At 43.2% G+C, this 24166-nt stretch overlaps 1 protein-coding gene across 2 annotated transcripts in view; it reads left to right on the plus strand.

Moving 5' to 3' along the window:
• Positions 1-24166, plus strand: part of DSCAM (DS cell adhesion molecule) — a 639055-nt gene that overhangs the window by 549300 nt on the left and 65589 nt on the right. For both annotated transcript variants that reach the window (XM_019745768.3, XM_019745769.3), the window contains exons 19-20: positions 2167-2322; positions 12235-12368. In XM_019745768.3, the coding sequence (XP_019601327.3) occupies positions 2167-2322; positions 12235-12368 (290 nt within the window). The remainder of the gene's footprint in view (positions 1-2166; positions 2323-12234; positions 12369-24166) is intronic.

Below are 24166 nucleotides of genomic sequence, written 5' to 3' on the forward strand. Positions count from 1 at the left end.
TCCAACCCTCTGGGCCTAACAATTGTCGACTTTTTGAATGCACACCAACCACACACAGGCAAACATTTGTCTCGTTTTCATATGCCTTCTGTTGACTTCCAAACTGTTCCCCTAAAAGTCTGCATCCCGCTGGCCTCCCCAGAAGACACTCAGCCAAAGGCACCTTCTGGTGGCCCCCCTTTTGCCCTGCTTTCTCCCCCAGCAAAGGGTCCTGCCCCCAGAACTCGCCCACAATCTGCTCAAGGTGGTAACAGGCAGGCCTTTGGCTCATGTTTGTGTCAGAGGCTGTGTCTATGACCTAACATCCCTCATGTCCCCATTTCTCTACTCCCCTCACAATCCCAGCCATACAGGCCACCCCTTTCCTTACTCCCCTAACCCCCACCCCCGACGTATATGACAGGCCTTGGCAACCCCATGGATTGTTGAAAATTCAACTTTTCTCCTAAGTCCAGTTCAACCCTGATCCTTTTGGTGACAAAAAACCAACAAACCAAACAGACATTCCAGACAGTCATCATCATCACAAAAATAAGGGCTCATTAATCTCTGAACTTTTGTGCAATATGGTAGAAAGAACTTCTGTGCAATATGGTGGAAAGAAAGACAGAGATCAGGAAAAGAAAATTGAGCTGGCTGAAAGCACACTGAACCTGGTCCATGTGACAGTTACACTGAGTGGCCACGGTGGAGTGGCTGAGATTGTGGGCTGGGGACGTGAGGCCACACACTGCAGTTACACAGCCCATGCTCTCAGCCACTATGCCAGGTTCCATGACCTTGGGGAAGGTGTTGATCCTCTCTCTGCCTCAGTTTTCTCGCCTGTAAAAGGGGTGAGCTGTAGAAATACCAGGACTGTTGTGCTGGTTAGATGCGATAACGTGTACCCAGAACAGTGCCGGCACCTCAGTAAGCTTGCACAGCACGTCAGCCATCTTCACTAAGGCAAGAGAGAGCAGGGGAAAGTGATGAGCAACCTCACTGCTTTCTGAATTATGCAGAGGGGTCCTTCACAGCCAGCCTTGCAGCTGGCCAGGAATCCCTCTGGACCTCCCCCTCCCATCCCATTCTCTTCGCAACCTGCACACGGGGATGCAGGCGGTCCCAAACATTCCACAAACGGCCACTTGCCTGAGGCGCGAGCAGTTCCTCAGGCCTTTCCCTCCTGCTCTACTTACTCTGTAGGTGGCTCATTTCAAAATCCAGGACACCCATGGAGGTATTAACGCATCATTGTATGTTTTCTCAAATTGCCATGTATAATATGCCAAAAATGGGAGAGCATAACGTTTCATCTCTGAGTATCATTAGCTGATCCCACTCCAGAAAATGAAGCATTTTTAGCTAACGCTGAGCTTCTGACACGTCAGCATGTCGCTCCAGCAAGGATGCTGACAGAGTTTGCTCCAGGTGAAAAGCGGACTTGGTCCAGCCGCCCCTGCTTGGCTCAGAGGTTAAAGAAATCAGTGCTTAAAAACACATGTACGTTGACTTAGAGTTGGTTTTGAAAACCAAAACCAAGGCCAAAAGTCAACATGAAAAAGCTTCTCTTTTTTTTTTTTGGAGGTGATACTGTGTTTGCTTGTTTATTGTCGTGATGGTACCGCAAGTATATGCATATGTAAAATTCATTCAGTATTGCAATTTTTAAATTTATTTTTAATTATCGATGATGTACAATATTATGTTAGTTTTCAGGTGTGCAGCATAGTGATTAGACATTCACATACCTTATGAAATGGTCAGCAGACTACGTCTGGTGATCATCTGTCACCATACACAGTTACTGCACAGAACCTTCTCAATGAGCAGGAGGAAATGTGTCTGCAAAGTGAGCGCTGTGTCCACGCGTCCTGGGGTGGAGGTGCGAGGCGCATGCGTCCTGAGCTAACGCTGGAGCACTTTCCGGCAGCAGCAGCCATGGTGCTGGCGTTGGGTTTATAACACTTAACTTGGAGTGAATTGCTCTGTTTTTCTGCCCGGTGTTCTGTTGCAGTTTGGTGAGAATGATCGCTTCCACATGGAAAGGCTGTGCACGGTCCCTTTGAGTAATTTCAGGGTGTGACACGTGGCGGCGCGTGGCCCAGTGCTGGACATGAAGGACAGCGTGGGGAAGGACGCGTGCCCACAGCCACGGTAACCAGACGGTGTTTTCTTGTCCTCCAGAGCTGGGTGAGATTAAAAACGTCACCACAATGCAGCCTTCCCTGGAGCTGGACGGACTGGAAAAATACACCAACTACAGCATCCAGGTGCTGGCGTTCACGCGCGCGGGTGACGGCGTCAGAAGTGAGCAGATCTTCACCCGGACCAAAGAGGATGGTGAGAAACGGGGAGGGTGAGGGTGGAACTTTGAGCTCCTGTCTGAAACGCCCACCGCCCACCGGGGATTTATCAGGCTCCTGCTGAGTGGCCTGTTCCGGCTGCAGCTATGATGGGGAGGCTGGGTCAGAGAGCTCTCGCCTTAACTGTCAGCCTGCTCTTGGCTTGGCTCCCTGCGAGCCTTTCGCTGCCCTCCCAACATATGCCAGCGTGATTCAGACCATCAGCTTCCTGTGCCGCCTTTGTTTCATGTATCCATTGTTTCTCTCTTGCCTTACAGTTTATCTTGGCCAAGTATTATTTTAAGCAAAAATGCCTTTTAGCCCAGAACTGTTAGACTTGCCATGTGTGTTTTGTATCCCGATAGAATAATTTCAGTGACTCTTCAGCCATTAAGTGTAAGCTCTGGTTATTTCCATCCTTCTACTTGAGAGTTACGTAATGATCTAAGTCATATTAGTCTGTGTCAGCTTTAGAATTACTTTAGAATAAGCCCTTAATTGGAGAGCTTCATGTTAATTTTTAAATGTCTTACAGAAATACATGATGATTTAGTAAAATTTTAAACTATGGCACACGTTTTTTCAGACCATTAATTCTTGCCATGAGACATAATTTGGCCTTAGTTATGTGACTATTTCCCAAACCTACAAAAACTACATTGCAAATATTTTTTCCTGTATTGCTTTTTAAGGGAAACCCTGAGGGGCCTTTCCCAAGCCTGCTTGAAGAACAGTTTAAATTCTAATGAATATTATAGCAGTAGTGAGAAAAGCAGTGTCCACCTTAATAAAGGAAAGAGCCACTGATATCAAGTTGATCCCCATTTGGAACCCTACAAATCAGAGCTGTTATGCCAGAGGGAGGGTTGAGATGAGACACCAGGTTACCTAAATTCTGTGCTGACTCAGCTCTGCTAGTTGTCGGTCTTCTTTCCAGGACTCTGTTCCCAGGAAGCTGGGCAGGGTGGGGTGGGAGCACTGTAACCTGTTGCCCAGGACCCCCCGAGTATTGTCAGGTTTCATGTCTGTGCAGCCTGTTCACTACGCAGAACATCAAACATGCTGTTGCCCCACCTCATATCCATCGTGTGGAAGCAAAGCTCCGGACTGTCGCTCGGAGGCCTGGCTAGACTCTTCTGCCAGTATTTCTGTCCCCTAGCAACTCCCCTGACATTCGCAGCCTGCCGTCTCCCACCTCACTGTCAGTTCTCACCTCAACAAACCCGGCCCTGCTCCCACAGGCAGTCCCATCCATCCACCCTCACATGTAATTTTCCTGTCTCTCTCACCCTTTTCACATTATAAGGCCTGCACACAAATGAACCTCATTAGCTTTAGTTTTTTTAGAGCACGCAGGTAATTCTTTCCAGGAGTGTGCAGGTGTCAGCCAATTCAGCTCAAAGAAATTGGATTATTTAGAGAAATCGAAGGTCAAAATGCAATGCCATTAGGAAGTCACACATTAATAGAGAAATCTACAAAGCTATGTCCTGAGTGAAGATTGCTCTAATTTAATTTAAAACACGTAGTAGATAAAGAGCCAAGTCTAGATGCTGGCTCTGGCACCTGCTGCCCGTGGGACTTTGGGCACCTTACCTAACCTTCTCTGACTATCTTCACGTACAAAATTTCCATAACGATCAGACTGCACAGAATTAAGATATAAAACGTGAAGTGATGTGTGCAAACACCTAGTTTGACACATAGTGGGATGGTTCCTGACACTAGATATTTGATTATTTGATCTCTACTCTTTAAGAGCAGAGGTGGAACACTCGTTGGCATTGATGAGCAATAGCACAAATGTCACTAGAATGATTATTTAAAGAACAAATTGATCAGCAAGGTGAATTTTGACAGCTGCATTTTTCAGAAGACAGTACAAAAATCTAATAAGAAGGGAAGGCTGTCCATAGTTTTTATTGATTGGTCATTTTGGATCAATTTTTAATTAATCATAAAGGTCTGTTTCGAAACTTGACCCTGAGACCCAAAGTCTAATTTGTCAATCAGTGATTCTCTGCTTTCACATCTGGCGCTGATGGTGCATGGAGATGCGATCCGTTATGGAACGCCCTGCCTTGGGTATACCAGTTACCCCAGGGAGGAGGGGACGGATTCCACGTGTGCTGGTGTCCGGGGCAAAGAGTGATGCAGATTGGATGTCAAGACTTACTTGGGATGAATCATCAGCATTTTTTTTTAAAGAAGCTGAACAGAGATTGGGTGCAAAGAGAGAAAAACTAGTGTAATAATGAACTCATCTCCCAAATTTCACATGAAAAATGCACTAATTTAGAAATGCTGAAGAATTGTGCAGGCACCTCTTACAGACTCAATATCTAATATAAATAGACATTTGGGCAGTTTATAGAACGTAATGCAATTTTATGTCCGATTGAAAGAAGAAGGAACAAAGGTTAATTATCATAGAATAAATGCTTTATAAAATTAAGAATATAGATCCTGTTTATTATTCTACTATGAAGTCTTCTAGTTTTGAAGTTTGGAATACACTGCCAACTTCAATTAAATTATGTAAAAATGTGGGTAAAATTCTAGTAGAATAATAATTGCCAATATTTATTAAGTTCTTTCTTAGTAAGACACTGTTCTAGGCTCTGGTTGAGGTTTCAGAGTTTACTGATGTTCTCACAAGTAAAGAAATATTGATACTAATACGTAAACAACAAACATTCAATTTTGTCTTCTACGCCCATCCCCTCAGTGTCAGGAGGCCTAGAGTTTTAAATTATATTGTTGGGTCACAGATCGTCTTAAAAAGGAAAAATTTATCACTTGCTAGTAAAACATACAAAAACAGAATAAAATAATAAATAAATAAAACTAGATAAAATAAACAGTCAAAAATAAGACAAAAAGTTTACTTATGCAGGAGATAGTTTACAATTGAAATCTTTGTTTGCAGAACAAGTTTTCTGTACCTTCAGCAGTTCCTTAGCCTCTATAAGGATTCTTGGTCAATAGACATATTCTTAGACCCACTCATATATTCTTGGGCCTATAGATGTAGCCACGGAGCTACAATTACAGCCTTGGGTCCATGGACGTATTCTCAGCGTCTGTGAGAATGGATCAGCTCTCAATTTTCTTCCCAGGACTGCTCAGTCAATGAGAACTTGGACCTAATTTTTATACCGCAAGGACACAAAAGATTATTTGCTGATCTGGCTTTCTGGTCTTGATCACAAGACAACTAATTCTGAATTCTAAAACGTCTGTGAAATCTTAGTACCCTTGTCTTGACCGAGACTACTCTAATCTGAGCAAACTGTAGGGAAAGAGAACCAAAAACAAAATGTAACCTATTAATTTTGCAATTGTTATTTTCATTCTGTAAGCATAAATTCGTTTCAGCCCAATCCTTTTCTGCAAAAGTAAACATTGTTCCTGTATAAACAGAGATGGCTATGTTTAAGATCAAGGATTTTCTGGGCTCCTCACTAATGCATGTAACTCAGTAAGATATTATGTGAGAAAGGCAGCGGGAGGTGTGGCATGTGACCTTTTCTCCCTCTCACATTATTAATAACCTCTCAGGTAGGACTTGGGAAAACAGAGCAAGGAGTGAGTGAAAAATACAGATAGCAGGATGTCTCAGACTCATCTGGCCACCCATATCTTGAGCCACGCGTTCTCTTGAAGGCACGGATGGTGTGTCCTCAGGTGACTATGTAACTGAACTCAGTGCACCCTGAAAGCGGGGGACTGTGTGTGTGTGTGTGTGTGTGTGTGTGTGTGTGTGTGTGTTTGCGTGTGTTTGTTTGCCTAACTGCAGCAGGGCTGCCCCTCAGTACACACTGAAGGCGTTGTGTGTCGGGGGGTGGGGGGCCTGACAGTTGATTAATCAGTTAATCAGTTCATATCAGTGCGGCTCACGGCTCCGGAGTCCTGCAGCATGTGGCAGCGCTGTGTCGTGCTCTGTGCAGCAGCAGGCATGCCAACGGCACAGCAGACCCTAAAGGCCCTGTGCCGTGTGGATCTCAAAGCTCCCGCCTCTGCAGCAATTCTCTTACAGGTGCCTGTGAAGTCCCTGGGCTCCTGGGGCCTCAGCGGTGCCCAGTGGGAAGTGAGAGGCCCAGCGGGGGCTCCATGCTCCCGCTGTGATTCAAGAACCACTCCACTGCCGCTTGAGTTCTATATTGGTTTCCCACGTGACCCTTTCGTTAAAAGATGTGTCTCCTATAAAGACTATCCGGAAACCACTGTTCTAGTAAGAGCTAAGGCCTGGAGATCGGGAGCTTGTGGAAATTTGAGGAGAAAAGGGACATGTTTACTGGGTTGGCGGTAATGACTGGAGTATGGGAGCATCCATCCAATGTCACGTCATCTGTTCATGGCTCAGAGAGGCCACTGTGCAGCTGGGCTCAGGTGGGCCCCATGGCGGGTCACATGAGTATGCACACGCCACACGCATACCACTACACACGCATGCCACACACATACACCCACACACACATGCCCTAAACACATACAGCATGCCACACACATACACACTACACACACGCCACACACATACCATTGCACACACACGCCACACACATACACCTACACACACACATGCTCTAAACACATACAGCATGCCACACACACACCACACACATACACACTATACACACATGCCCTAAATGCATACAACATGCCACACACACCACACACATACACCTACACACATGCCCTAAACACATATAATGTCACACGCATGCACACTGCACACACGCCACACACATACCACTGAACACACACGCCACACACATACCACTACACACACTCCACACACATACACACTACACACATGCCACACACATACAACTACACACACACGTCACACACACCACTACACACACGTCACACACACGCCATACACATACACACCACACACACATGCTCTAAACACATCCAACATACCACGCACATAGACACTCACACATGTACACGTACCACACAGCACAAACACACAGACACACACTACCCACACACAGCACAAACACACACATACCACACATATCCTACACAAACACACCACAGTACAAACACACATACACGCCACACATATACATGCTACACACACGTGCCCTAAACACATACAACATACCACATAGGCACACCATAAACCCACATACCACACACACAGCATAAACACACACACACGCCATACACACACACACACTCACACACACACACACACACGCCTATGCCTGATCAACAAGAGAAATGATCATGACAGAAATGCCGCTGACTGGAGTATCTGTACATATACTCAGCTGACATCTTTCATACTTCGAGGCAGTATTTTTTTTCAGAGCACCAACTTTGATGTTTGATTAAGATATATTGTTAGAGGCCTTAACTATATTGATTCATTTTCTATGCTGTGTAACAAGTTACCACAAACTTAGAACCTTAAGACAGTACGAATGTGTTATTATCTCACTGTTTCCATGGATCCGGGATCCAGATTTGGCTTCATTGGGTCCCCTGCCCAGTGTCTCACAGGCTCAAATCAAGGTGTTGGCAGGGGCTGTGGTCTTACTTGAGGTCAGGTCCTCTCCTGAGCTTGCAAGTTGTTGGCAGGATCCAGTTCATTGTGGTTTGGGGGCTGAGACCATATCCTCAGCTCCCAGAGTCTGTCCCCCATTCCCTGTCATATGGCCTCTCTACATCATGGACATTTGCTTCTTCAAAGCCAGACAGAAAGAGCCCCAAACCCTAGATCATCATGTAACAAGGTCCTGGAGTGGGAGAAGCATGTTACTTTCCAGGACCTAAAAATGGCCCACTGGTACAGAACAACGCCAAGCCAGGAGGGGAGCCCCGCCACTGACCTGGCATGTCCACGCACAAGTCTGGGGGTCACACCAAACTTACACATCTATTGAGGGGAACAGAGGTGGAAAGAGAATTTTAGTTTGTGGCTTTTGCAAACAGGAGATAGCTGTGTCATGCCCTGCAGTGGGGGACTAGAGGAGAGAAGATAATATGCTCCCTTGGCGTCATGGTAGGTCTAACGCGCCTGTGAATCAGAGTGGAGATGTCAGTAGCAATTGGATTAGAGCTATAAGAGCATCGGTAGCACAGAAGGGAGGTCCAGGCAAGTTGGGAAAATGTACAAGGGATGGTTCTCTGCAGCTGCCTCCTTTGCTTCAACCAGTCAGAGCTGAAGTCGGAAATTTACTCAACAATGGCCAGGAATCCATGACAACTGCGTAAGCTTGCCTACATCTTCATAAGCAAAAAAAGCAGATTAGTGAAATGTAATCTGGTGACAAGGAATGTTTTCATATGTCCTACATCATCTCTGTCTTCTGCAATTCTCAACATCTTGTGTTTGTTTGTAACTCAAAATTGAGTCATAAAGGCCAGAATTCTTTAGAGTCATGTACAATAAGGAAATGATGATGGTTATTACAAATGAGAGCTAGGATTTCTTTAGTGCTTATCGTATACAGGAGTCCATATGAATTTTTACATGAATAATCTCTCATAATCTGAGCTGTAAAATGATAGAGTAATTATTGGTCCAACTTCATAGATGAGCAAACTAAGGCTTATCAGAGAAGTTCGTGGACTTCCACAGGCCACAGCACCATGTGGTAGAGGTGGACAAAAGCCCACAGTGGGGCTGCAGGGCCCTCATCTTTAACCATTATTGTGTCGTCCAAACCAGAACTAAAATTTTAAATTCTAGCTCTTAAAGTATTGGCTCAGCAACCCAGAAAACATTTCAAAAGTGTCTGCCATGTTTCCCCGAAAATAAGACCTAGCCGGACAATCAGCTCTAATGTGTCTTTTGGAGTAAAAATTAATATAAGACCCAGTATTAGATTAAATTACATTAGATTAGATTAGATTAGGTAAAACTCAGTTTTATATTATAGTAAAATAAGATTAGGTCTTATATTAATTTTTGTTCCAAAAGACTCATTAGAGCTGATTGTCCATCTAGGTCTTATTTTCGGGGAAACACAGTAGTTCCTCAAAGTTTCTATATAGTTATTATTTTATTGAACAAAATTCTAACAACCGTTCAATTACAGATTGCATCAGATACATCATAAATCAGTGTATGAGGAACCAAATGGGGATTTCGATAGTAAGTACAGTAAAAGCCCTTTGATATGATGTGATCAGAACAACTTAGTAAAAATAACCAATTACAGCAATGAATCACTAAATTTTCCAGTGACCAAGAGACATACCATAAACATGTATTTCAATTTAAAAAATGTAAATATAGATTTATTCTCTCATCACTATCTAACGATGTTAGGCTCATTTCTCTAAGTTTGGGTAGGGAAATTAGAGTTGTCATCTTCCATCCCATGAACTCTATCCATCATAAATCATCTGCAACTTCCATTTTCAGTTTCGTGATAGTGGAGCAAAAGCATTTGTCTTTTTTTTTTTTTTCCATCTGTTTGCCTTCACGTTTGCTGTGTGTCCCATTCTTCTCACTGGTCTTGCTCAAACCTAGCTGAACCTTCCTTTTTTGTTTCTTTCTTACCTTTAGAAAGCTTTTCCAAAGATGTCCCATTAATTGTCATAGAAACAGCTTTCTTCGTGCTCATGTTTCATTGATTTCCATAACAAATTAAATTGCATTATCGTGACAAGTACAAATGTCACAAACAGGGAGGGAACAAATGAGACTGACTTCCATTGAGCAGCAACTCAGGTGGCTGTGGCCGAAGTGCCTGGGATCCTAGAAAGAAGCTGGCCAGAGGGAGTGCTGAGCATGGTGGTTGCTTTATAGAAGGAATGGAGAATGTTGGCTAATCTGGGGCATCCATTAGGATGGAAATACCAAGAGAAGGTCCCCTCTGCCCTTGGTGTTTGGGAGGAGCCTGGTGGCTCTGAGCCAGCTTGCAGATTCGTGGATATCTTGGCTATTGTGCTCGCCTAAGGAAACCTACACACAAATGCCCTTCACACTCAGGACAACGAACGGTGCCTTGCTCCTAAGGACGTAGTAATCCAGCCTTCATCACTTATGTGTGCTTCTTTTACTAGACCCTCTGCTGCCAGCAGGATGTGCCAGAAACTGATACCAAGATCTCTATTTTCAAATAGGAACTGTTTTCAAATAGGAACTGTCCAAACCATGTGTACTCTCACCAGACTTGTTGGTTTTGTTGTATTGACCTAGGAGGGTCAAGGTGGCAGTTATGAGGCACACATTCAACCCCCCAAATATTTACTGAACAGTTATGTTGTTGTTGGAGCAGGAAGAGACTCAAAGATTCCTCCAGGGGGCTCACAGGAGACTTCTATTGGTTTGAATTTCAAGACTTCCATCAAGGTGGGAACCACACTCCAAGCAGACAGTTAGACAATGAGGAAGGAAGCAAGAGCCTCCAGGCTTTTCTTACAGAAGCATTTTTCTCTTCTCCCTGTGTCTTCCCGACCCCACCCCATCCTCCCTCTGTAACCTGGAAAACAAAAGGTTGGGGGAGGGCTGTCTGCCTTCAATCTCACTCCCAAATTATGCTTAATATTTTTAATACCATTTTCTACCACCTTAGATGGTTTTCAGACTGAAACTTGTCATCTATACAAACTGTGAATCTTTGACGCAAAAATCCATACTCATAAAAAATGTTGCTGCACCTCTCCGGGGCCAAAAGAGGTGCCATCACAGAATGTTTGGGGCCAGGAAGAGTGGCCCCTGATGACTGAGGTAGTTCCCCTCCTTCATCTTAGCTCCAGAGGCAAGATATACACCTCCAGCCCACTCAAAGCCAAAACCTGCAGTAGAAATAAGAGGGCCCCAGAAGCTAAATTCTCCAGCTATTTGGAGGCAGGAAATCACCAGGAACTGAAGTGGGTAGGGAAGGGTCCCAGGAAAACAGGGACTTGCAGTGATTGTGTGAGTTCTGGTAAAGAAACAAGTACTCATGACGCGTGTTAAAGAACAGTAAGGCAGACTTTACTCAGGGGACTACTGAGGTAGGTGTAGGGTCTGCCCCCAATGGGGGACGTGCAGTAGGGGAGAGAGACAGCTGGACACTGAATACAAGCAGTCACAGTGGGAATTTACAGCCAAAGAGCAAAGGGGTACGGCAGGGTCTTTGGATGGAAAAGTACAAGAGGAAACAGTGCGGGTAAGGGAGGGACATTCTGATTAAGGTGATCTAACAGGGTGTTTGCTGACGGCAGGCTGATGATCGGATGTGACCTGGAGCACAGTAGAGGATGAGGACATTGATGAAATATCGAGGGTGGTCAGATGTTGAGGGGATTCTGGCTGACCCAACTTAGCAGGATTCTTGTGAAAATGGAGCCTCTTAGAGAACATGTCCAAGGACAGGCCTAGGGGCGCTCAGAGAGACTCGTTGTCAGTTCCTATGGCTGCTGTAACAAAGTGCCACAGACTTGCGGGGGAGTGGGGCTTCAACAACAGAAATGCATTGTCTCATGGCTCTGGAGCTCAGAAGTCCAAAACCAAGGCATGGGCAGGGATGGTTGCCTCTGAGGCCGTGAGGGAGAATCTGCTCCCGGCCTCTCTGCTCGGCATGCAGTTGGCCATCTTCTCCCTGTGTCTGCACACCATCTTCTCTGTATGCATGTCTGTGTCCAAATTTCCCCCTCCCCCTTTTTTTAAAAGGACACCAGTTGTGTTGGATTAGGACCCACCCTAGTGACTTCATTTTAACTTGATGACCTCTGGAAAGACCTGATCTCCAAAAAGGTCACATTCTGAGGTCTTAGGGGGTTAGAGCTGCACTATATGGATTTTGAGGAGATGCAATTCAGCCCATAACACTGACTCTTGAAAAGCTGAGCAGAGAGAGTGACCAGGCCCAGACGGCCTAGGGGGTCATATCAGGCGGAGTGGGTCTGAACGCCTGGGTGGAGACCATTTTTGTGACTAAATGCATGGCTCTTCTAGTTCCAGGTCCTCCCGCGGGCGTCAAGGCAGCTGCGGCCTCAGCCTCCATGGTCTTTGTGTCCTGGCTTCCCCCTCTCAAGCTGAATGGCATCATCCGAAAGTACACTGTGTTCTGCTCCCACCCTTACCCCACAGTAAGTTGGTAAATAACCAAGTGCCTTTCAAGCGCCTTCAGCCACAAGCTGCCAGAGCTCATCGGGGACGGTTCTGGTCCTTTGTTTTCCACCTTCTTGGGTCTTTCCAGTGGTTTTATTTTCCTCCCATTGTCTCCAAATACAAAGCAACATCCTCATTTACACCTCATTTGAAAACACACATCTGAATCATTGTAAGGGATACAATTGTCTAGAATTATTGTTTATTTGGTGGCTTCCCACAAAACTGCCAACCGGCTTATCAAAATCAAAACCCAGAGGCCTTAATTGTGCCTTAATTGATAGTCAGTGGACAACACCTATTGATTTTGCTGTTGGACTCCTCATTAAATGCACTTTATGCCTTCCCTGCCTCTCCCCCACACCTCCTTGGTTCCCACCTCCCCCCTCCCTCTTTGGTTTCCACCTCTCCCCCCCAGTCTTCCTTCCCTGTACCCTCCCCCACTAAGAAGCGCCGTAGGCAAACCCTGTTGTGCTAGAAATAAGGGACTTTAATGAGGATCTGTGACCCGCACAGTGACAATAGCAGCTTAGTCGATTGTGAAGGAATTAAAAGTTAGAGAACTTTATATTCCAAAGTGCAGTATTTATTATCATTAATATTATTACCACTGAATAATACCTATAGAGTTAAACTGTTTCCTAGACCAGATACCAAAGGGAAATTTTAGAGAAAAGAAAATGGTTCATGAAAATCTGTGGAGTTTTCCTAGAAATGTTTATGACATTTTGTGAGGTAGGTACTGTGTCTAATCCATCTTTATATCTCCCAGCTCCCAGCATAGAACTTGACATTCGTAGTTGTTCAATAAGTGTTTGTGGAGTAAATATGCAAACTAATTTTGGTTTTATTATGGTAAAATATCATAACATGCAATTTACCACTTTTAAGTGTATAGTTCAGTGACATGAAGTACATTCACACTGTTGTGCAACCATCGCCCTTATCCATCTCTAGAACTTTCCATCTTCCCCAACTCAAACTCTGCTCCCACTGAAGACTAACTCCCCACACCCTTCTCCCCAACTCCCAGCACCCCCATTCTTATGGATTTGACTACTCTAGAGACCTCATATAAGTAGAATCACACAGAATTTTCCTTTTGTGACTGACTTGTTTCACTCAGCATAATGTCCTCAAGGTTCATCCATGTTGTAGCAGGTATCAGAACTTCCTTCCATTTCAAGGCTGAATAACGTCCCCAAACTGATTTGTTAATTAATCTTTTAATTCAACTGATATGTTTCCCTAAATCTACAGTCTATAAGGGACCCGAAGGCCTGGTGCACTGTACAGTGAGCATGATTAACGGTGGGGAAACGGGGTGAGCGTGTGTACAGATCAGTGAAGTCAAGTTCACTGCTGAACATATCAAGTTGTCTGTTCTGCCATTTGTATGTCAACAGCGGCACCTCCGGGGTTTAAGCAGATACAAACACGACATGGTCAGAGTTGGGTTCCAGAACTTTTTTGTGGGTACCTTATTTAGTTTCAGACTGCCGTAAACTCTCACCTGCTGAGCCCTACCATCAAAGCCCAGAGATGCCAAGCAGTGTAGACACTGAGGTGACAGGCGGGGCAGTTGTATTCCTGTACTGAGAGGCAATTCACTGAGGACCCCTCTGTTAGCCCTAACATGTCACCATTTTGCCAAAGAGAGACAAAATCATTGCTGACGTAAAGAACACCCATATTCCACTAGAATTAGAAGTGTTTCTTTACTCTTATTCATCCATCCATTCATTTATCTGTTTGCTGTAGGACTCACATTTGCTATTTTGACACGAACCAGCTAGAAAGAGACTGACGGTACAGAGAACACCAGCAGCCCCCTCGCTCTGTCTCACCAATCTGGCCTTTAGCTCCAAACGAAAGAGCCCACCCTGGCTTACCTGACATGAGTCCTGAGTGACTAAGCCTTAGATGAGTACGCCCCCATTCATGGATGCCGTGGGCCATCTCATCCCCATCCCCCCAGCCTACGAATTCCATACGTTGAAAAAGGGAAGAGGTACTGTCCTAAAAACATGATCGAACAGTCTGTAGGATGGAATAGAAGTTATTTGCCCAGGGATTTCCGTTTTCTCCCCATTTAACCACCCAGCACTTTCTCAACAAGACCCTTCTAAAAATGGCAGTAATGGGATCCAGCCAACCAGAAAAGGGAAATAACTGAATGTCTCCCCTTGTTGACGTCTTACAACCACCACCTCTGTGCTGTCTTTTGACCTTATTCAAAAAGCACTGTGGATCGCAAAATACGATCACCCCAGGCGCCTGTGGGCTCCTGGACAGCACCATGTATGAAGCTCTGCAGGGAGGGCCCCGAGCCCTGGAGCCGTCGTCAATAAAGCGAGGTTTATTCCTGAATCGGGTTTATTCCAGCTCTGTGCATCCGCATTGCTCCTCTCTACTTCAAGTGTTGTTTAAGAGCACGAGGGCTGTGTCTTAATAGACTCTAGTTTTTAGAGCAGTTTTAGGTTGACAGCAAAATTGAGTGGGAGGTACAGAGGTGTCATATCCAAGGCCTGTTTTTAGAATAAAATAATACGGTGACAAGGGAAGATCAGTGAGAACTAATGCACTTCTCTTCAGAGGTGAGCCCTTGAAAATTCCATCTATTATTCTGTTTTTTTCACATGAAATTAATAAGAAAACTGTAAATTACTGAAGGGGGTATTTTTTTCCATCTTTACTTTCTGTTATTTAATTTTAAGTCAGAAAACTGGACGTTCTCAAATTTTCAGAGGCTTTTACGTGTCTGCCTATGCGTCAGATGGACAGCAGAGGGCAGTCCTAGCTCTGTATTGCTTTTGCTCCTGTAGCTGAATTTTTTTTTTTTTCCTCTGAGATGATTTCATAGTTCAATGTAGAACATGGGAGGATAAATCAGGACACAGCATACCCTGTAATTTAATCTTCTTTATAAGATTCCCTCAGCTAACCTCCTTGCTGACGTAAATTTTCTCTCAAGATCCCCACTTCATCTCCCTTGCTTGGGAACGGACCTTGTTAAAAGACACAGGCTGTTTTCTCTACCTGGAAAATACATTGTCTAATCATAGGTATTTGTTTCATGGTGTTCTCTCAGTTCAGCTTAGTGAAAGATATATGGGTGGATGGGGGGTTGGTAGAAGAGGGTAAAGGGGGTCAAATATATGGAGATAGGAGAACTGACTCTGGGTGGTGAACACGCAATGCAATATATAGATGATGTGTTATAGAATTGTACACTTGAAACCTATGTGATTTTACTAACTAATGTCACCAAAAAAAAATTTAAGAAAGAGTAAAAAAGATATTAGAAATTGAGGCTTTGTGTGGGGCCAGACAAGAGACTATAAATACTCGTACATACAAAGACTGGTCGTCTGAAAGTGCAGCCTGGTAAACCCTAATCTCACTGTGAGGGACCAGCAAATGCAAGGAGTCATCGACCTCCCCCATCAGAGATTCGAACAGTAAAATCTCAAACGTCATTTGATTCTGAGATTCATCTAAATCATTTTTGGACCATGGCTATTAATTTGAATAGAGATTGATTTGAACGATCAATTCACATGCTACGATAAGCAATGGAAATCGGGAGTCGCTAAACCTGTCAGGCCCCAGAAAATCAAAGCTTGATTTCCTCTCTAACCCTCCTCCCTACACAACGCAGTCCATGAGAAATGTTATATATTAAACAAGCACTAAGACATAGAAACTACCTATTTTATGATGCTAATCTGATTTTCACCAAGCTGAAAAATGTGAGATTAGATAGCACAAACTGCTCCTTAATGAAGACTAAACTCAGAAGGCCTAAAATAATTGCGTCAATGAGCTGGGCTCCGCAACAGTTATTCCAGTTTCAGACACTCGTGTTATCCAGTTCCTGCACATAGTAGGTTGCTTAGTGAGCAAATGATAATATACCAGCAGTCTTTGTATCCGGAGGACGTTCAGCAATTAACTCTCCATGATTAAGCAAGTGTTCTGGGAAGCAAGGAAAGTACATTTCCCCAGAGCCAGACGACTTTCAGTCCAAGGGAGCAGGTGTGCGTACGCTTCCCCACCCTCCCGAGAGGGCGTGTAGTGAAGCCATAGTGGGGCCGAGGACAGGAGGGCACGGCGTCAGGGCACCAAGTGTTCAGGAATCTCCAGTCACCAAGGGGTGCAGTAATGGAGTCAGGCAAACCGTATCTAAGTTGATCATATATAAGCATATAAATGTGATTCTGTGCGATGTTCATTGTTTCTCTGTCAGAAGTCACCGTGGACCTCCCAGTTGTAGAATCCCTCTCCCTCTTAGAGAGAGAGGCAGTGTTCTTCCTGTTTTAAGTTTTAGACGAACATGCGAAATATAGCTATTGATTTTTAAGTTCATTCTTTCTTAGCTCCCATTCTCCTTTTGTTCTTTCTCTCTGTCATTGATGCTTCTCCCTGGACACCCCACCCCGAACAACAGGCATTTTACTTTTTCGTGTTTTTTTTTTAGTTAAAGCTATTCAATTTATTTATTTTTCTTATCAGTTTTTTAAAATTAGTTTCGGGTGTACAAAACAATGCCATAGTTAGACATTTCACCCCTCACAGTGATAACTCCCCTCCCCCAATCTGTTGCCCCTCTGACATCGTGTATATCTATTACAATTCCATTGACTCGATTCCCTATTCTATGCTCCATATCCCATGACTATATATATTAAATTATAGTTAACATACAAGCCGAAAAGCTCACTGATTTACACCAACCAACAGTTTCATTTTTCTTTCCCATTCATCTCCACTGTGAGTTGGTGGTAGCTCGGTTCTACGTTATCTTCATTCCAGGAAGGACCCAGACAGGTTTTATTGCAGAGGGAAGGAAATCTCTGGAGGGTCTGACAGGCATAAAACGGTCCAGCACAAATCATCGACCAGAATTCATCACATGACCTCATTCAACCACAAGGGAACCAGGAAGTACGATCCTAACACGTACTCAGAGGGCAGGAAAAGCAGAATGTTTGAAGAACAGCTCTAATAACAACCATGGGAACTGCAACGAAAAAGGACAGAGTGCCTTTCTTGAGTTCCTAGTTCTAGGGAGGGCAGAAAGTACCAGAGATTGTCACCGTTCAGTGTCATGTGGCAAAGGACATAATAGTGGCATGCACAGCACAGGGTAACACAGGAACACAGGTGAGGGGATGTTACTTAAACAATAGTCAAAGATGGTTTCCTAGGACGTAATACAGCCCTGGCTTGCAGGAGGGGAAGACTTTTGCCAATGGAAGGGCATTAGTATGGTCAGAGGAAATAGCATCTGCAAAGGGACATCGTGTCACGAGGATCCTCTCTCTTCAATATCTTTCTAACCCTCCCCCTCCTTTCACACCCGCTGCCATTGCCTTGGTTCAGGCCCTCACCTGGCGAACCCAAACCAGGTCAGAAGGTGTTCCACGACTAGTGTCAACTCCCAGTCCACTGTCCACATCACTCTCGTGATTGTTCTTTCAAATTCTGGATCTGATCACATCATTCCTTTTGTGCAAATTTCTTGACTTCTCCCTTTTTAGCTAAAAAAAAAGTTCAAAATTGCCATGATTCCCTGTACAGATTTCCACAGTCCTGTCCAGTCTCACATTCTCCTAACCTTCCCCCATCCGTTTTCTTTTCTACTTTATTTTATAAAGGATCGTTATGACCCTCTAAATAATTTCTGTGACCCACATCTTAAAACTGTGGTTTTCCATCAGTTAATTCCAATGATTACTTGATGCAGGAGGGGTTGTTGTTATTATCTTCACTATATTGGTACTGAGAATGTGCTTAGCAAGACAAAGAGAGGGTCTACCCCCGGCAGGTGTGTGAGCTCAGAGTCCAGGCTCTACATTCTTACCTTGCCTGGGAAGCAGGTTCCATCTCACCTCAGAAATCCCCAGCGTTGATTCTCAAACTCAACGTTGACGTAACCATAATCACCTGTATCATTGTTCGATGGAGCATAGTTGGGCCCCTCTCGTGATTTGTCAATTTCTTAAGTGCAGGAACCACAGTTAGTCACTGCTATGCCTTTGAAAACCCTGTTATTATGCTGAAATAGTGGATGTTCGGCAAATGTGTTGAACTAAATTTTATGGAGTATGGCTCTGAGGGTAAGTCGTATAATGACGTTTCTGCTCAGTAAGGCAGGAAAGTGTGTTATAAACCTTGGGATGCTTTCTATCTCAGAAGGAGTTAGGTGAAATGCCTGATGAAGTCACAGCCATGGAAATCATTCTTCTGTAGTTCTGACGAAGAGATCTAATGGTGGATCTCCTTTTGCTGTAATGGCAAAGCTAGAAATTATGGAGATGCCAAACCTGGCCTAAGAATGCACAGTCACGTTCCATTTACACCTATGCAATTAATTACTTGTTCATCAGAGCTCCGTTGAGGACTTCTGTGTGGCTAGCATGTGCTAGGCTCTCTGTGCCTGGTTACCCACCATACTGTCACATGGCTGGGAAAAAATCCTAGAAAAATCTCCTTGAGAGAAAGCTACATCTGAGCATCTCAAAACTATGAAAACCAATTCCGCTTTTATAAAAGCTCTTGGGAAGCACATTCTTGAAGTTTCCATGAAAATATCTCATTATTCCACGGCCAATTCTCATAGAAATAGTTCTACATATTCTTTAAATTTTTCATGCTGTAATTTACATCTATTTATTAGACTTTGATCTTTTCAAGGAGTGGGGAAACTGCATATTATCTTTTGTAATTTAGTCCTTTAAAAATTGTCTTCCTTCCTCCTTGAACCTGTCCTCAATGAACCAACCAATAACTGCTCTACCTTTCTGTGGGATCCATATTTTAATTTTTCTTTTTGATCATCATAGTGGTCATTCAATTTCACTGAGCATCAAGTGAAAAGTGTCAGTTGCTATAGTTGGTAAAAATGCAGGTGACACTTCCTCTAAGGTTGGGAGAAAGCTTGGCCTTTAAAATCCTGAGCCCAATTTTGTACTCTATGGAGCAAAGGGAAAGATAGGCGTACTATACAGAAACAAGCCCCGGAAATCTCTTGAAACCCAGTCTCTCAAGACAGCCTACCCAATTGTGCAGCTAAATTGCCAATAAGTATCCTGGCATTGCGATGACATTCATTCAGAATAGATGGCAGGTGTATGTCATCTGTGTGTGTCGTCATTGCTGCGTCTGCTTCCTCAGTACCACAGATTAAAGTGCCCTTTGGATCGACCAGCTTTGAAAGATTCTGGCTTCGAAAACATCTTTTTCACTTGGCCTGACACAGACATTACGGTACCACTTAAGGTAATAAGTTGGCGTCAAGTCTTTTTGAATGAAGACAATGAAAGTAGCTATTCTTTCCCATACTGTATATTACACAGATATTATTTTTATTACTAAGAATAGCCTGTCTCGGGGTGGCTAGTTAGCTCAGTTGGTTAGAGCGCGGTGCTCTTAACAATAAGGTTGCTGGTTCGATCCCCACCTGGGCCACTGTGAGCTGCACCCTCCACAACTAGATTGAAACAACTTCTTGACTTGGAGCTGATGGGTCCTGGAAGCACACACACACACACACACACACACACACACACACACACACACTAGAATAGCCTGTCTCACTAATTTCTTTCTTATATGTGAGAAGTTATATGATGCTAAACTAGGCCTTTTGGCAGAATTTATTGAATAGGTGATAGCAGTTAAATTAATAAAGCACTTTTACAGATAAATAATTTGTGTGGCAGAGGGTATGAGAACAGAGAGGGGATGAGACAAAATTGTAGTAAATGCACGTGATTTTGTTAGAAAGAGCCTGGGAACTGTAAGGCTCCTGCAATGCCCGTCTGGCGAATTGGACAGGTCCCCTGGTACTGAACAATAATGTGCAGGAACCAGTAACACGGAAGAACTAAGTTTCTTTCATGCCTTTTCTGGATATCAACTCTAATTCACTTGCAAAACATCAGAACAATAATTTTTTTTTTTTTTTAGAAGGCCAAAAAGTAAAATATGTTCGGCTTGGGAGGCTTTTTTGAAAGTAGCCAATAGTCATATATATGATAGCAATGACAGAGATTTCAGTCACATACAGAAGAAACCACCAGAATTGACCCGGATAATACAAATAGCTTTAATATACACTACTATTCTTTCTGTAAGTGCTGGCACCTGCTCTCCCCCAAAAGGAAGTTCTTTGTGCTATAGTATTTTCTTCTTTTAGAGATGAAAATAGTGAAATAAATCAACTAAATCAAAATGTATTATACATAAGGATTTTGAAAACACAGGCAAATTGTAAATTGATCCAGCTAATGCTTATTCTTAATGTAAGCCAGGCATTTCCCTACCACTAAACAGAAAGATTTTATGTTATGAATGCGCTGTTGCCCAATAATTAAAAGAACTACCCATTTTGTTTATTCTGCTTTGGGGGAGTCTTTTTTTAAAAAAAAATCACTGCTGTGAACATTCTAGCTACAAAATCAGAGCATTCAAGTTCTTTTTAAAAATCTGCATGTTAATAATCAGATACAGAGCGGTTTAAAGCACCATATTTCTTTGGTAGAATTAGTTTTTCATTAAAAAGTTAATTGAATTTTCTTAAAGTGGAAGTTTTTTTTATATCCATCAGTCACACTGAATAATTTGATCTGAGCAGCCTACGACTCCACAGCCGTTCTCTACCCGTTTTTTTTTTTTTTCTATTGTATTCAAATAATTTCTAGGTCATTATTAAACTCACTACTACAGGCATTTCCTCAGCTCATTCCAGTGAGTGGCTAGTGGGTCCCGACACGGCAAGGCTCTGATTCATTACCCTGGGAATATGTGGAGGGAGGCGTGAGGCAAGGGCCACCCTCAGAGCCCCCGAGCTCCATCCAGCAGGGGAGAGAGGGTAGGAATACGCAAGACCATAATCCAAAGTGGAATCAAGAAGAGGAGTATGAAAGACACATAAGCAAAGGACCATTAGGGCACCTGATGGAGGGGATTAGAGAAGGCTTACAGGGTTTTTCAAGTTCATCCATTGAGCGAAATCATGTGAGGAATTTGAGAATGAATTCAGTAATTATTGGGGAAACATTCAGTTTTATAGAAATTACTAAAGAGCATTTAAAGTAACTGATGGTGGCTAATTTATCCTGTTTACTGGTTAAAAAGTATCTTAGACAGGAAAGGGAAAAGATGACACCCAAACCACAAGGCAAACAATCCTGGAGTGAAAGCGGGTCTGAAAGACACTATCCTCAGGCGAGCTGGGGGGTGACATTGAAGCACTAGGAGAAAATTAACCTTCTAACGACCTTTCCACTCTTTTGAGGAGTATACGGTCCAGTTCTTTAGAAATCCATGACTCCACCCACCAGACCTAAAGCAATGACACCGAAAGGCAGAACACTTGACTGTGAGCTGTCTGGCTTGCGTATTGCAATGTTTATACCATTTGCTGCCCTTTCCACTCTGGGTACAATTTTAGGCAGGCAAACATATCAGAAGTCTTATTAAAAAACTTACTATAAATACTTCTTTAAAGTCAACTTCATGAAGTTTCCATTTGTGTTCCTAGGCATTTGGCAAATGTTAATTGTGTCCTCGACTAACAAAGGGGAATAGTTTTAGAAAGAGACTTCAAATGATTTTCTTTCTAGATTTTAGCAGGAATTTGTCAGAACCCCACTTTGCCTCATTTAAATTAATTTTCCATATGCTGAGCCATGACCATCTCTTGTTTCCATGGGACAGGAACTTACCTTACAATTTACACACTGGAATTGAACTCAATAAATGCCTATTCGTTCAAACTCAGCAACTTTTTATGAGCTTTTACTATTACTAGGCATGGCGCTAAGTGCTTTTGCATGCGTTTCTTACCACAACCCAAAGGAGAGATCTGAAGTCCGGCAAATTTATACGGCTGGCCTTCCCTATCCCTCTGGCCATCCCTGATCAGCCACAAGCCTCCACACTTCTAGTGAAGTGGTGCTGTCACGACACCCCAGCAGTACAAACCACCAACATTCCATTTGTAAGTACAGTATTTGTGATAGCTCCATACGTAGACTATATAAATATTTCAAGTGTGTGTCGCAAACAGAATACAAAGGTTTCCCCTCAAGAACACTATGGATTGTCCCTGTTATGTGACATCAGCTAGAGAGAAAAGCCTGTTCTTCTTACTTCACAATCTCTCATGGGCCAAGAAATAAATCACCTGGCTGCCGCTGAGCGCCATTTCAACTGACAGTGATCCATTAATAATAAATGGTAGGTTAGCTCTGGATTCCGATAGACCCAACATGGTTAAATACTTTTTAGATGAGAAAGAGCAGCCATTTTATTCTCAAATGCTCCCAGGAATGTATGAAAAGTGCAGAATAATTGAGAACCCCAGTCCACAGATGCCCTGTCTGCTCCATCATGCCAGGCACAGAGCAGAATTAAAAAGCAGCTGTGTGCAGCATTCCCCATCAAGAACCATGCCGACGCAAGCCATGTGCCTGGCACCAAAGCTTTCTTACTGTTGATTCTTTCTGTATTTCCACAGGTCATGAAGGAACACTTAAGTCTTCCCTTAAAATAAATGTTTAGCCCAATTATACTCATCCATTCAAGATTAATTCGCATTTTAGACATGGTAAAATCTTGTAGAATGGCTAATATCTCTGTCTTAACTGAAAATGATGAGACTAGAGAGTTAAAGATCTATCAGAAGAAAATTAAATATTTAGATGAGAAAAGTGTCTTTCTCCCCTTCCCACAAATGTCTCCTTTTACCATATATTTGATTCATTAATCCCTAAGGAACTACTTTGGGAGTTTGCTTTTCTCTATGCTGCAATGTTTTATCTTGTTGCCCTGAAGAGCCAAGCTTTTCCTTGTTCCTTTCTAACCCTCCGTGCTCATTTAATGCTTCAAAATCTTTGCTGTATTAACCTCGCTGAAGTATTAGGAAAAATCTGGAAATAAAGCTGATCCTTTCTCATTGAACATTCATTGGAATTTGGAAGGGAGTGTCACATCATGACACGCATGTAAAAATTAGCAAGTCAGCTTAAACACAATTAGATCATTATGTAGGAAAATCTGGTACCCACTAAAAAGACAATTAATTAAACAACTATAATCAATGCTAGCATATGTCATATTAAAATACTGAGGGAAATGTGTCATAAGGAAGCAGTATTCACCATCCCTCTTTCACAGAACAAGCATTTTTGGAGGAGCCGTAAGGAGAAGAATTTAATCAAATAGATTTGCTTGACTACCCTGAGTGAACCTCTGATTAATTTTTCCTAGTTAGCTCTTTTTCTCTTACCTGTTGCCCCCTCTTGAACTTGTTAACAATGGTTGAATAATGCGCCATCTATCAATATGTGATGCTGTTTAAAATAAATATGTAATTTGCAGTACACTCTTCTGACGGAGGCATCTCATACCTATGATGGAGGATGTCATACCTCTCAAGACACCCATTCTCCTACAGGGGCCGTGTATAAGCATCCTTAACCCACCAGACTGGAAGTGGCAGCCAGTCCCAGCACAGACTTCTGTCCTGTGAGCAGGGCTAGCCTCGGCTGCTATGGCTAGCCTTTAGTCCTCTCAAATGTGACTTTGCAATCTCTATGTCCTATCAGACTCCAAAACCACTCTCAGAGCGGTTTTCTTGGAGCTCAGCCCCCCCACCTGCAACCTTTAGGTGATAGAAAGAAAATATGAAAAGCAGCCAGAGGAAAAAAACACATTATATAGACATATAGACATAGATATGTCACACCAAGAATATCCTAGTCTT

Source organism: Rhinolophus sinicus, chromosome 17 (genome assembly GCF_057876585.1).
Source record: "Rhinolophus sinicus isolate RSI-liver-muscle chromosome 17, RSI-T2T, whole genome shotgun sequence".
Lineage (NCBI taxonomy): Eukaryota > Metazoa > Chordata > Mammalia > Chiroptera > Rhinolophidae > Rhinolophus > Rhinolophus sinicus.